A 15,140-nucleotide genomic window follows, 5' to 3' on the forward strand; every position below is an offset into this window, starting at 1 on the left:
TAAGTAACCTGTGCCTTTTCTCCTGTAAATGGCTGCCCCCATGGCTACACAGAAGCTTTATTTATATAAACTATAGTAGTCTTTCTAAGGAAAATACACCAGTTGTACCAGTACAGGGCAGCATTACATTATATAGTAATTACTTTTATCCACTTTCATTTTTTGGTGTTACTGTCCCTTTAATAAATATAATCATTAGTACTGGCTTTGTCATATTATAAGGCAGACTTTTTGTTATCTAAATATCTTGGATTTTTTATCTAAGGTTTTGAATGTTACTTTTCTATAAGGTTACAGTGTTGAATTCCCACACAAGAATGCACAGGTTTGTGCTCTTGTTAAGTGTTAACTCATGTAAGATTTGAACTATATATAATAATAATAATAATAATAATAATAATAATAATAATCACCCCTCTTACTAGGGTTCCCGTTCTTTTGACTCATACTTTGTAGAGGTGAAGTGGTTGCTTCAAATTTAAGAATAACTTGTGTATCAGATATCTGCTTTATTTTATTTGTTAAAAGGGAGCTTCGTGTAACAAATGTACACATCCAATAGATGTAACAAATATGTGCAATTATAATCTCAGGACTAAGAACTGACTGGTTTTGTATTAGCCTAACTATAGTCATCATATAAAATTTTATAAGGTGATAGAGTACTACATTTCCATTAACGTTTTGTTGTCAGTATTAAGTACTTACTTGGTGAGGTTGTTGTAGTTGCTACAAAAAAACAATAATATAAGTATTATGTATGTGTGCCACTTTTACATTGGTTAAAATATAGTTTCACAGGGTAGTAGTATTTTATACAAATATAACTGAGATAGGTAATGCCATTGTTTTTATCTTATACTAAAACAACTCTTAACAGATAACAAAAGCTCTATAGAACACCATTATATTTTACATAGCTTATCTGCTGCATAACCTGAACCTTTTCTCCTTTGAGTGGCATCTCCCATGGCTACACATCAATTATTTATATATTAGCCTAACGATAGTCATCATATCAAATTTTGTAAGGTGATAAAGTACTACATTTCCATTAACATTTTGTTGTCAGTATTAAGTACTTACTTGGTGAGGTTGTTGTGGTTGCTACAAAAAAGGAATAATATTAGTATTATATATGTGTGCCACTTTTTCATTAAGTATAGTTAAACAGGGTAGTAGTAACGTATATACTGTAAATATAACTGAGATAAGTATTAACATTGTCTTTATCTTATGCAACTCTTAGCTCATAACAGAAGCTCTGTAGAACACCAGTATATTTTACATAGCTTATCTGCTGTATAACCTGAACCTTTTCTCCTTTGAGTGGTATCTCCCATGGCTACACATCAATTATTTATATATTAGCCTAACGATAGTCATCATATCAAATTTTGTAAGGTGATAAAGTACTAGATTTCGATTTAAATTTTGTTGTCAGTATTAAGTACTTACTTGGTGAGGTTGTTGTGGTTGCTACAAAAAAAAATAATGTTAGTATTATATATGTGTGCCACTTTTTCATTAAGTATAGTTAAACAGGGTAGTAGTAACGTATATACTGTAAATATAACTGAGATAAGTATTAACATTGTCTTTATCTTATGCAACTCTTAGCTCATAACAGAAGCTCTGTAGAACACCAGTATATTTTACATAGCTTATCTGCTGTATAACCTGAGCCTTTTCTCCTTTGAGTGGTATCTCCCATGGCTACACATCAATTATTTATATATTAGCCTAACGATAGTCATCATATCAAATTTTGTAAAGGTGATAAAGTACTACATTTCCATTAAGATTTTGTTGTCAGTATTAAGTACTTACTTGGTGAGGTTGTTGTGGTTGCTACAAAAAAGAATAATATTAGTATTATATATGTGTGCCACTTTTTCATTAAGTAAAGTATAGTTATACAAGGTAGTAGTTATATTATGTAAATAGAACTGAGATAAGTATTGACATTGTTTTTGTCTTATTCTAATACAACTCTTAGCAGATAACAGAAACTCTGTGGAACACCAAAATATTATACATAGCTTATCTGTTATCTGCTGTGTAACCTGAGCCTTTTCTCCTTTGAATGGCTACCCCCATAGCTACACAAGAACTTATTTATATATTAGCCTAATAATAGTCATCATATAACATTTTGTAAAGTGATAGAGTATTACATTTCCATTAACATTTTGTTGTCAGTATTAAGTACTTACTTGGTGAGGTTGTTGTGGTTGCTGCAAAAAAAGAGAATAATATAAATATTATTTATGTGTGCCACTTTTTCATTGGGTAAAGTGTAGTTTTACAGGGTAGTAGTAATTTCTACAAATTTAACTAAGATAAGTATTGACATTGTCTTTATCTTATGCAACTCTTAGCTCATAACAGAAGCTCTGTAGAACACCATTATATTTTACATAGCTTATCTGCTGTGTAACCTGAGCCTTTTCTCCTTTGAGTGGCATCTCCCATGGCTACACATCAATTATTTATATATTAGCCTAACGATAGTCATCATATCAAATTTTATAAGGTGATAAAGTACTACATTTCCATTAACATTTTGTTGTCAATATTAAGTACTTACTTGGTGAGGTTGTTGTGGTTGCTACAAAAAAGAATAATATTAGTATTATATATGTGCCACTTTTTCATTGAGTAAAGTATTGACATTGTTTTTGTCTTATTCTAATACAACTCTTAGTAGATAACAGAAACTCTGTGGAACACCAAAATATTATACATAGCTTATCTTTTATCTGCTGTGTAACCTGAGCCTTTTCTCCTTTGAATGGCTACCCCTATAGCTACACATTAACTTATTTATATATTAGCCTAATAATAGTCATCATATAACATTTTGTAAAGTGATAGAGTATTACCTTTCCATTAACATTTTGTTGTCAGTATTAAGTACTTACTTGGTGAGGTTGTTGTGGTTGCTGCAAAAAAGAGAATAATATAAATTTTATTTATGTGTGCCACTTTTTCATTGGGTAAAGTGTAGTTTCACAGGGTAGTAGTAATTTATACAAATATAACTAAGGTAAGTATTGACATTGTCTTTATCTTACGTAGCTCTTAGCTCATAACAGAAGCTCTGTAGAACACCATTATATTTTACATAGCTTATCTGCTGTTTAACCTGAGCCTTTTCCTTTGAGTGGCATCTCCCATGGCTACACATCAATTATTTATATATTAGCCAAACGATAGTCATCATATCATATTTTGTAAGGTGATAGAGTACTACATTTCCATTAACATTTTATTGTCAGTATTAAGTACTTACTTGGTGAGGTTGTTGTGGTTGCTACAAAAAAGAATAATATTAGTATTATATACTGTATGTGTGCTACTTTTTCATTAAGTAAAGTATAGTTACACAGGGTAGTAGTAATCTATATAAATATAACTGAGATAAGAATTGACATTGTTTTTATCTTATTCTAATACAACTCTTAGCAGATAACAGAAACTCTGTAGAACACCAAAATATTATACATAGCTTATCTGTTATCTGCTGTGTAACCTGAGCCTTTTCTCCTTTGAATGGCTACCCCCATAGCTACACATCAACTTATTTATATATTAGCCTAATAATAGTCATCATATAACATTTTGTAAAGTGATAGAGTATTACATTTCCATTAACATTTTGTTGTCAGTATTAAGTACTTACTTGGTGAGGTTGTTGTGGTTGCTGCAAAAAAAAAAAAATAATATAAATATTATTTATGTGTGCAACTTTTTCATTGGGTAAAGTGTAGTTTCACAGGGTAGTAGTAATTTCTACAAATTTAACTAAGATAAGTATTGACATTGTCTTTATCTTATGCAACTCTTAGCTCATAACAGAAGCTCTGTAGAACACCATTATATTTTACATAGCTTATCTGCTATGTAACCTGAGCCTTTTCTCCTTTGAGTGGCATCTCCCATGGCTACACATCAATTATTTATATATTAGCCTAACGATAGTCATCATATCAAATTTTGTAAAGGTGATAAAGTACTACATTTCCATTAACATTTTGTTGTCAGTATTAAGTACTTACTTGGTGAGGTTGTTGTGGTTGCTACAAAAAAGAATAATATTAGTATTATATATGTGTGCCACTTTTTCATAAGTATAGTTATATAAGGTAGTAGTAATCTATATAAATATAACTGAGATAAGTATTGAAACTCTGTGGAACACCAAAAAAGAGAATAATATAAATATTATTTATGTGTGCCACTTTTTCATTGGGTAAAGTGTAGTTTCACAGGGTAGTAGTAATTTATACAAATATAACTAAGGTAAGTATTGACATTGTCTTTATCTTATGTAACTCTTAGCTCATAACAGAAGCTCTGTAGAACACCATTATATTTTACATAGCTTATCTGCTGTGTAACCTGAGCCTTTTCTCCTTTGAGTGGCATTTCCCATGGCTACACATCACATTTTGTAAGGTGATAAAGTACTACATTTCCATTAACATTTTATTGTCAGTATTAAGTACTTACTTGGTGAGGTTGTTGTGGTTGCTACAAAAAAGAATAATATTAGTATTATGTATGTGTGCCACTTTTTTTTATTAAGTAAAGTATAGTTACACAGGGTAGTAGTAATGTATATAAATATAACTGAGATAAGTATTGACATTGTTTTTATCTTATTCTAATACAACTCTTAGCAGATAACATAAACTCTGTGGAACACCAAAATATTATACATAGCTAATCTGTTATCTGCTGTGTAACCTGAGCCTTTTCTCCTTTGAATGGCTACCCCCATAGCTACACATGAACTTATTTATATATTAGCCTCATTATAGTCATCAAATAAAATTTTGTAAAGTGATAGAGTATTACATTTCCATTAACATTTTGTTGTCAGTATTAAGAACTTACTTTGTGAGGTCGTTTCACAGGATAGTAGTAATTTATGCAAATATTACTAAGAAAAGTATTGACATTGTCTTTATCCTATGCAACTCTTAGCTCATAACAGAAGCTCTGTAGAACACCAGTATATTTTACATAGCTTATCTGCTGTGTAACCTGAGCCTTTTCTTCTTTGAGTGGCATATCCCATGGCTACACATGAATTATTTATATATTAGCTTAACGATAGTCATCATATCAAATTTTGTAAGGTGATAAAGTACTACATTTCCATTAACATTTTATTGTCAGTATTAAGTAATTAGTGGTGGGGTTGTTGTGGTTGCTACAAAAAAGAATAATATTAGTATTATATACAGTATGTGTGCTACTTTTTTATTAAGTAAAGTATAGTTACACAGGGTAGTAGTAATGTATATAAATTTAACTGAGATAAGAATTGACATTGTTTTTATCTTATTCTAATACAACTCTTAGCAGATAACAGAAACTCTGTGGAACACCAAAATATTATACATAGCTTATCTGTTATCTGCTGTGTAACCTGAGCCTTTTCTCCTTTGAATGGCTACCCCCATAGCTACACAAGAACTTATTTATATATTAGTACTACATTTCCATTAACATTTTGTTGTCAGTATTAAGTACTTACTTGGTAAGGTTGTTTCACAGGGTAGTAGTAATTTATACAAATATTACTAAGAAAAGTATTGACATTGTCTTTATCCTATGCAACTCTTAGCTCATAACAGAAGCTCTGTAGAACACCATTATATTTTACATAGCTTATCTGTTGTGTAACCTGAGCCTTTTCTTCTTTGAGTGGCATCTCCTATGGCTACACATCAATTATTTATATATTAGCTTAACGATAGTCATCATATCAAATTTTGTAAGGTGATAAAGTACTATATTTCCATTAACATTTTATTGTCAGTATTAAGTACTTACTTGGTGAGGTTGTTGTGGTTGCTACAAAAAAGAATAATATTAGTATTATATATGTGTGCCACTTTTTCATTAAGTAAAGTATAGTTACACAGGGTAGTAGTAATGTATATAAATATAACTGAGATAAGAATTGACATTGTTTTTATCTTATTCTAATACAACTCTTAGCAGATAACAGAAACTCTGTGGAACACCAAAATATTACACATAGCTTATCTGTTATCTGCTGTGTAACCTGAGCCTTTTCTCCTTTGAATGGCTACCCCCATAGCTACACATCAACTTATTTATATATTAGCCTAATAATAGTTATCATATCATATTTTGTAAGGTGATAGTGCATTACATTGCCATTAAGATTTTGTTGTCAGTATTAAGTACTTACTTGGTGAGGTTGTTGTGGTCGCTACAAAAAAGAATGATATTAGTATTATATATGTGTGTCATTTTTCATTAAGTAAAGTATAGTTACACAGGGTAGTAGTAATTTATACAAATATAACCGAGATAAGTAGTGACATTGTTTTTATCTTTTTCTCTAAGCAGATAACAGAATCTCTGTGGAACACCAAAATATTATAGATGGATAATCTTCTATCTGCTGTGTAACCTGAGCCTTTTCTACTTTGAATGTCTGCTCCCATAGCTACACATCAACTTATTTATATATATTAGCCTAATAATAGTCATCATATAAAATTTTGTAAGGTGATAGAGTACTACATTTCCATTAACATTTTGTTGTCAGTATTAAGTACTTACTTGGTGAGGTTGTTGTGGTTGCTACAAAAAAGAATAATATTGTTATTATATATGTGTGCCACTTTTTCATTAAGTAAAGTATTGACATTGTTTTTGTCTTATTCTAATACAACTCTTAGTAGATAACAGAAACTCTGTGGAACACCAAAATATTATACATAGCTCATCTGTTATCTGCTGTGTAACCTGAGCCTTTTCTCCTTTGAATGGCTACCCCCATAGCTACACATGAACTTATTTATATATTAGCCTAATAATAGTCATCATATAACATTTTGTAAGGTGACAGAGTACTACATTTCCATTAACATTTTGTTGTCAGTATTAAGCACTTACTTGGTGAGGTTGTTGTAGTTGCTGAAAAATAAAAAAAAGAACAATATAAGTATTATATATGTGTGCTTTTTTTTCACTGGGTAAAGTGTAGTTTCACAGGGTAGTAGTACTTTATACAAATATAACTGAGATAAGTATTGACATTGTTTTCATCTTATTTTAATACAACTCTTAGCAGATAAGAGAAGCTCTGTAGAACACCATTATGTTTTACATAGCTTATCTGCTTGATTTATGTAAATAGTGATAAGCAAATCAAAAAAATTGTTGCACAAGGAAAATTATGCATGCAAAAAATTTTTTTTTGTAGCGCGTACATTTCTGTATGTGTCATATATTTACCAGTTTATTACTGGATAAAGTAGAGTATCATGTTGTTGTGGTATAATTTCATACAAATGTTGCCAAAATAAATCAACAAAGGATTTATATTATTCTAATGGCTAAATTATTAGCATACTACTTTTCTATAAAATTACATTGTTAAATTCCCACACACATGAAAATGTATTTTGCTCTTAAAAAAGTTCCTCTCTTTTAATTTTAGGTACTTACTTGGTGAGGTTGTTGTGGTTGCTGCAAAAATAAAAATATAGAGGTCATTGTATTTGCCAGTTTGTCATTTCATGAAGATTCTAATGTGCATCATTGGCGCAAGTTGTTTGCAATAATAAACAGCCCAAAAATATGTTCAATATATTAAAGGGCAGATTTACTAAAATTCAAATTCATTTTATTTCTTTTTGAAACCACGAATAAACTTGTTTCCACAAAGGTCAGACATTTATCAAAAATCTGAAGTGAAAAAACATGTGCAGGAAAAAGTCCCAGAAAAGTTGTGAAAAGAGCAACTTTTTTAAGACTTGTTGCGCAATAACTGTGACTTTTTTGAATTGGCACACAAAAACCAGCATCAAAAATCTGAAAAAAAGAAAAATCCAGGGAATGGAAGGGACATCTGCTGTTGACTTCTACATGACCTCAAAAGGTTTTTTTAGGTGAAGAGTTATCAGATTCCAAATTGTCATGGATAAAAGGCATAATATATCTCAAAAAGTCGCAACTTATTTTCCTGCAACTTTTGGGGGGGGGGTTGTGATTTTTTTCGGGGTCAAAAACCTGAAAAAGTTGTGGATTAGTGAATGCCCCCCTAAATGTACTGGTAATCAGTAATTTTGCCAGAAAAGCTATGGCAAAGGCACTTACAATTTTTGGAATTGCACTTAAGAATTTTTTTTTCTATAACATTGTAGTAAATATTAGAAAAAGGAAATGTTAAGCAAAAAAATGTTATGGAGTTGAAATATCAAGAGAAATACAGTATATACAAATGTGACTACAGAAATACATATTTAAGCTCATTCTATCTATTTTATCTAGCTATTGCTGATTGCCTTTTTATTGCCAAATCTCTCAGTTTTTCATTGTGTTTATTGCTCAGTATTAAGTACTTACTTGTTGTAGTTGTTGTGGTTGCTAGAAAAATAAGAAAAATACAAGTATAAGATATCTGTTTTTACTTACAATTTGTCATTTAACCTAAAATGATAATACTTCCCATGGTCATAATTAATATAGCAGTGTTATTTCCAGGGATTGATGTTCTGGGAATGGCATTTTGATTTTCTGGAATGGCTATGTTTTTGTAGCTAGAATAGCCCCATAATATAGTTCAGACTTATGAAGGAATCTGATATCCATTGCTCACAGAAGACTTTGGCTGTAATAGTCTAGAAGAATGTGTTTAAAATTAGCAGTACAGGTATAGGACCCGTTATCAAGAATGCTCGGGACCAGGGGTTTTCCATATAAGGGATCTTTCCATAATTTGGATCTCCTGCCTTAAGTCTACTAAAAAAATTATTTAAACAGGAATTAAACCCAACAGGATTGTTTTGGCTCCAATAAGGATTAATTATATCTTAGTTGGGATCAAGTAGAAGGTACTGTTTTATTATTACAGAAAAAAAGGAAACCATTTTTAAAAATGTGAATTATTTGATTAAAATTGAGTCTATGGGGGATGGCCGTAATTTCGGAACTTTCTGGATAATGGGTTTCCGGTTAAGGGATCCGATACCTGTATATTAGACCATTTTAAAACTAAATCTTTAGAAAATCTAAAAATGAATATGGACAGAAATTATGGCATTTCTGTCCATATTAATTTTTCCATTTTCTAAAGATTTACTACACCAGCCTAAAGTTTCAGCATCTCTTTAGTAGGTAAAAACTAAGTTTTATCAGAAAGGTTTATGTAAATACAGCCATAAGCACTTACAGAAATGCTGCACTCTATCAATTTCAAAACAATGTTCATTATATTAAATGTAATGCTAAGCAGTAGTTGTGTCAGAAAATCTATGGCAAAGGCACAATTTTTGGGATTGTGCATTTTCAGGCAATATTATTATTTACATTGTAGTAAATATTAGGAAAGGGGAATGTACTTTGTTTAGCAAAAATGCTATGGAGTTGGATATTTATGAGAAATACATACCAGTGTAACCACAGAAATCCATATCTAAGCTCTTTCTATCTATTTTATCTAGATATAACGTTGAGTGGCTTTTCATTGCTAAATCTCTCAGTTGTGCCTCTTGCTCAGTATTAAGTACTTACTTGTTGTAGTCGTGGTTGCTAGAAAAATAAGAAAAATACATGTATAAGATATCTGCTTGTTTGTGATTGGTCAAAAGGGAGCAACATGTGCAGTAATAACTTTATTGGTGTCTGGCATATACAATTATGACCACAGCAATAAGCATTGACATTTATTAGGCTTTTAATAGTCATAATATTAAATTTTTTCCTATGTAGAAGTTAGAATACTTTTTTTCTATTAAGACAGTGGTAAGTACTTATTTGTTGGAGTTGTTGTGGTTGCTGCAGAAGCAAGTATAATATATAATTATTATATAACTTCCAATTTGTTATTTACCTTAAAATTATACTGACACCCTGCTCAAAACAAATGTAGAAGGGCCATTTCAAGGCCCAGTGTCCTGGAGATGACTTTACTAAAATGACAATAGTTTTGGAAATAGAGAGGCTCCAAAATAAAGTCTAAACTCAAGGAACAGATTTACAAATTATAATAAATATACCCACAGGAATAAGTATTGACGTGGGTCATAACATATAGACATAGTCATAACATATAGGTTATTTTATACCTACAGGAATAATTATAACCACAGGAATAAGTATTAGCATGAGTCATAATAGACAAAAGGGCAGATTTATCAAAACATTTAGAGGTTAATAAATAAAAAACTCATCCACATTGTATTCATTTCTAAAAATTCTATAGGAATAAATAAAACGTGAGTTTTTATGTATTAAGCTCTACGCTTACATTTTGATAAATCTTTTGCGTATAAGGTTTTATTAGTATAGGAAACCTTCAAGCACTTCAATTAACATGTTTAAAGCCAGTAGTAAATACTTACTTGGTGAAGTTGTTGTGGTTGCTACAAAAGCAAGTACAATATATTAGTATAATATAACTTTCAATTTGTCATTCATCTTAAAATGATACTGAGTACCAGGAGTCATAATTAATGTACCAATGTTATTATTAGGGATTGATGTTCTGGGAATGGCATTTTGAGTTTCTGGAATGGCTATATTAAAGTCCTAAAAACATGCATAATCAGTTTTTTTTATCTTGATATATCTTGATACATTACATTTTACTGTAATAGTAAATACTTACTTGGTGAAGTTGATGTGGTTGCTACAAAAACAAATATAACATGTTAGTATCATACACCTGCCTTATCTTACCTACTGAGCCAATATATTTTAGAATCATATGCTCATTTTAAGTTTTACTAACCCACGAATGGGCCGAATGCGTCCGATTGCATTTTTTTCGTAATGATCGGTATTTTGCGATTTTTTCGGAAAATTGTCGCGACTTTTTCGTTACTAATACGATTTGTGCGAAAAAACGCAAGTTTTTCGTAGCCATTCCGAAAGTTGCGCAAAATCTGGCGATTTTTTGTAGCGTTAAAACTTGCGCAAAAAGTTGCGATTTTTTTCGTAGCGTTAAAACTTGCGCGAAACGTCGCACCTTTTAAGTTGTAACGCTACTAAAAAGGCGCAACTTTTCGCGCAAGTTTTAACGCTACGAAAAAATCGCCAGATTTTGCGCAACTTTCGGAATGGCTACGAAAAACTCACGTTTTTTCGTGCAAATCGGATTGGTAACGAAAAAGTTGCGACAATTTCCGAAAAGTCGTAAAGACGCCGAAAAAAAAAATCGCAAAAAATACGAAAAAGTCGCAAAATGTTCGTTTTCAAATCGGAATTTTTCCAATTCGGTTCAGATTCGTGTCTTAGTAAATGTGCCCCTTAGTGTTGTTTAACCTATCATAAAGGGTTTGTAATGGAAAAAAGATTTCTCCTTGTAAATCAAGAGGGACATTTTGGAGTATAATGAACATCTAAAGATGTAATCAGGACTTTTATACTTTTTATTACCTTTAAAAATAACCAATAGTAAACAGGCATGATTGTAAATTATTGATATCTTTGTATTAAATCAAATATTGGTCAGTGAGCTTCAGTAGAAAAGACCTAAATATGGCACTTCTATTTTCCAGCACTAGTATTTTTCTGGACTATTGTTTATTAGTGACTGGCAAAATAATTTGGTAGGCATAGATTTGTGGCGAATGTCCACGTTTCGCTATTGGTAGATTTTTTGCGCAAAATGGGCTACATTTGTCGCTGGCATCATCAAAAAATTATTGTACGTGTGCAATAATTTTTTTTTTTTTATGGACTCTCACAATATAAATATATGTAACCTCAGAAATAGCATATATGTTGGTTTTATACTATGCTAGTAAGTGTCATAATATGTTTTTCTCTTGATATTGTTGAGTTTATTGAAAACTACTTTTCTGTAGAGTTTTGGAGTATTGCAGATCTTAAACCCTACATTCACAGATACAGCGTTATTTGAACAATATATTTTTGATACATCACTAAAACTACAACCTCAGTGTTGTATTGTTTCTCTTAATCAGTAGTAAGTACTTACTTGGTGAAGTTGTTGTGGTTTCTGCAAAAAAAGTATAATATTTTAGAATCACAAAAGGTGTCATTGCATCCAATTAACATTGAAGCACATGTGCAATTGCCCTCATTTTAATGATCCCCTGCAATTCCATTAGGCACACATGCACAGATGACATTTTGAAATAGGAAGGTGAAAATGACATCCTGACACCAAAGATTTTTACCACTCGAATCGAGAAAAAAAAAATCAAATTTGACCTTTGATAAATCATCCCCTAAGTGTAACAATCATGACTTGCAAAAACCGACAACTTCCTTTTGCAGACTGGACTGCATTCCTTAATGACCTTTAAAGGAACAGTGAGTGTTAAATTAAAGTTAGGCAAAACTATAAACTATAAAGGCTGGAGTGACCTAACATAATAGCCAGAACACTAGTTCCTGCTTTCAGCTCTCTAACCTTTTAGTTAGTGATTTTAGTGGGGAGGTCACATGGGACATAACTGTACAGTTAGTTTGTGAGCACACAGGTCAGATTAATATGCAAACTAACTGAACAGCTATGGCCCATATGCCCCCCCCCCTCAAGTCACTGATTGGTTACTGACTGCTTAGAGCTGCTGTAAAGGAGGAAGTAGTGTTATGGCAATTATGTTAGACATCTGCTCACTCCAGCCTTCATAGATTACATTTGCGCCTAACTATATTGAAATTTTTTATTTTGTGTAGTCTATTTTGCTCATTTTCATTTTTATACTGAACTGCTCCTTTAAGTCTTCTTGTTTAGAACAGAGGTAGTGGCCCACTAGATATTTAGTGTGTGTCTCTTAAAACATCATGTTTCTTTCTACTGTAACTCATATAAATGTCTGTTAGTGTCCCACACTACATGCTCAGTAATGTGTACTCGCAAACCTAGTGCTTTCTCAAAACCTTAATAGTGTATGACCCAAGTCATGACAACCCCAACCGGGGGAACTCTTAATTTGTACTAAATTCTCCCATCCTTGTCTCTTAATTGTATTCTGTGGTGGCATCAGTAAATGTTTCTGGGAATATTTCCTGCAAGAATATATCCTGCAAGTCTTGGCAACTCCCACCCAATCGAATAATGTTTTGCAGGAGATGATAAATATTATAAACATCTCCCAACTTAAGTTTGTTAAGCAACTAGGTTGTAGTATACACAGCCATCCTTCCCCAAACCTTTTCCCTCACCCGAATAGCAACAAATATTAATAAAATCAGTGCCATTTGTCTTTTTTTTGCCAGACTGTGCATTATTGATTTACATAATTTGATTGTAGTCACCTAAACAATACAATTTGTTTTCTCAAGAAATCTTACCAGTGGTAACAGATGTTGTGGGAGTGGTGGTTGGGTACGAACAAAGCGTGGTGGTTTGAATGATTTTTCCATTGATACATTTCCTATGAGCACAGAGTACTGGTGAACTGTATGTAGAAACAATGGTATTTGGTGGATATTTTGTTGATGCTGTGTTAGTATTGATTGTATCTGTGGAATATATTGATCCTGTGGCAGTATTGATGCTGTATGTGGAATATATTGGTTCTGTAGGAGTATTTGTTATATCTGTGTCATATGGCACTGTGGTAGTATCCTTGCTATTATGGTGATATGTTGTTGAGGTTGTGGTAGAGTCTTTGCCATTAGGTTGAGTTGTTGTTGTGGTAGTAACCTTGCCATTAGGGTAATATGTTGTTGTGGTAGAATCCTTGCCATTAGAGTGAGTTGTCGTTGTTGTGGTAGTAACCTTTCCATTAGGGTAATATGTTGTTGTTGTTGTATCCTTGCTATCACTGTGAGTAATTGTTGTTGTGGTAGTAACCTTGCCATTAGTATGATATGTTGTTGTGGTAGAATCCTTGCCATTAGTATGATATGTTGTTGAGACTGTATCATCTGGTGTTGTGTCACTATCTGTGACATATTGTGTTGTGTCAGTATCCGTAACATCTGTTATTAAGCTAGTATCTGTGAAATCAGTTATCAAGCTAGTATCTGTGAAATCTGTATATGCTGATGTTGATACATAAACAAATGGTGTTGTGGTATTATCCATAGGGCAGCAATCTAAGAAAAAATACAAAAGAAAGTGGTTAGTGGTATACACTGGTACTGATTCATTAGATTAATTTAAGATTTAGTATCTCAATGCTAAAGAAAATAAATGATACTTCTAATCCTAATTTATAGCAAAGTAAGACAAACTATCAAGGCTGACATTTGGGATATTGTGAGTATAGTTGAATTATTGTTGAATTACATTTGCCATTATTTTCTCACCAACATTTGGTCAGTGAGCAAGCAAATAAAGTTCAACATAAGATGCAAAAAGGAAATCCCCAACTTAAATTTGTATTTGTAATATATTATGTAGTTTGCACCAGAGCTGTGGAGTGCAGGGCAATAAGACATAATAGGGCTGATTCACTAAAGTGCGTTAAAACATGCGCTATTTATAGCGTGCAATAAAAATGTTATCGCATACTTGCGCTAATTTACGCGTGATATTGCGTGCGGCATGTACCGCATGCGCACTACTATTTACTATTACTATTTATATGCACTATTTATATGTGGCTACTATTTATATGCGGCAAACTCTAGGGCAAACACAGACTTGAATAGATCACACTGCAAAGTCCATATTTAATTGCCAAAAGCTCATTAACTGTACTTTTCTATAATTACCGCCTGCCTCAAGTAGGTGTTAATTTTTGCATAGTCTAATGCGATATTTAGTGCGTCTAAGTGTTTGTGAATCATGCATTACTATTCTTTTCTGCTCGCTAATTAACGCATGCGTTAACATTACAGCATGTGGTTGCGCACAAATTAACGCATGCGATAAACTGTAGTGAATTGTCGCGACTTTTTGTCACATAAATGCAGAAGTTGAAAATATTTTCGCCACACCCCCGCTCTTTAACCCTTCCGTATCCTAATGTGCATATGTACAGTAGGATTCAATTCAGAAGTTGGCTGAATCTTTTGTAAAGGATTTGGGGTTCGGCTTATTCGGTGCATCCCAACTTTATTCCTTTCAAGGGCCCCCTCTGATGCTATAAGTCGAAAAGGTAAATGAACATGTCAACCTACCCTAAATTCTATGTGACCTGAACAGATTGCCACATGGA

General features: G+C 32.2%; 1 protein-coding gene across 1 annotated transcript in view; it reads right to left on the bottom strand.

Annotated features, from left to right (window-relative positions):
• LOC100498375 (mucin-2) overlaps positions 1–15,140 on the bottom strand; it is a 68,396-nt gene that overhangs the window by 24,865 nt on the left and 28,391 nt on the right. The window contains exon 28 of the mRNA XM_031900757.1: positions 13,324–14,073. Coding sequence (XP_031756617.1) covers positions 13,324–14,073 — 750 coding nt within the window. The remainder of the gene's footprint in view (positions 1–13,323; positions 14,074–15,140) is intronic.

This window comes from Xenopus tropicalis, chromosome 4, assembly GCF_000004195.4.
Source record: "Xenopus tropicalis strain Nigerian chromosome 4, UCB_Xtro_10.0, whole genome shotgun sequence".
NCBI lineage: Eukaryota > Metazoa > Chordata > Amphibia > Anura > Pipidae > Xenopus > Xenopus tropicalis.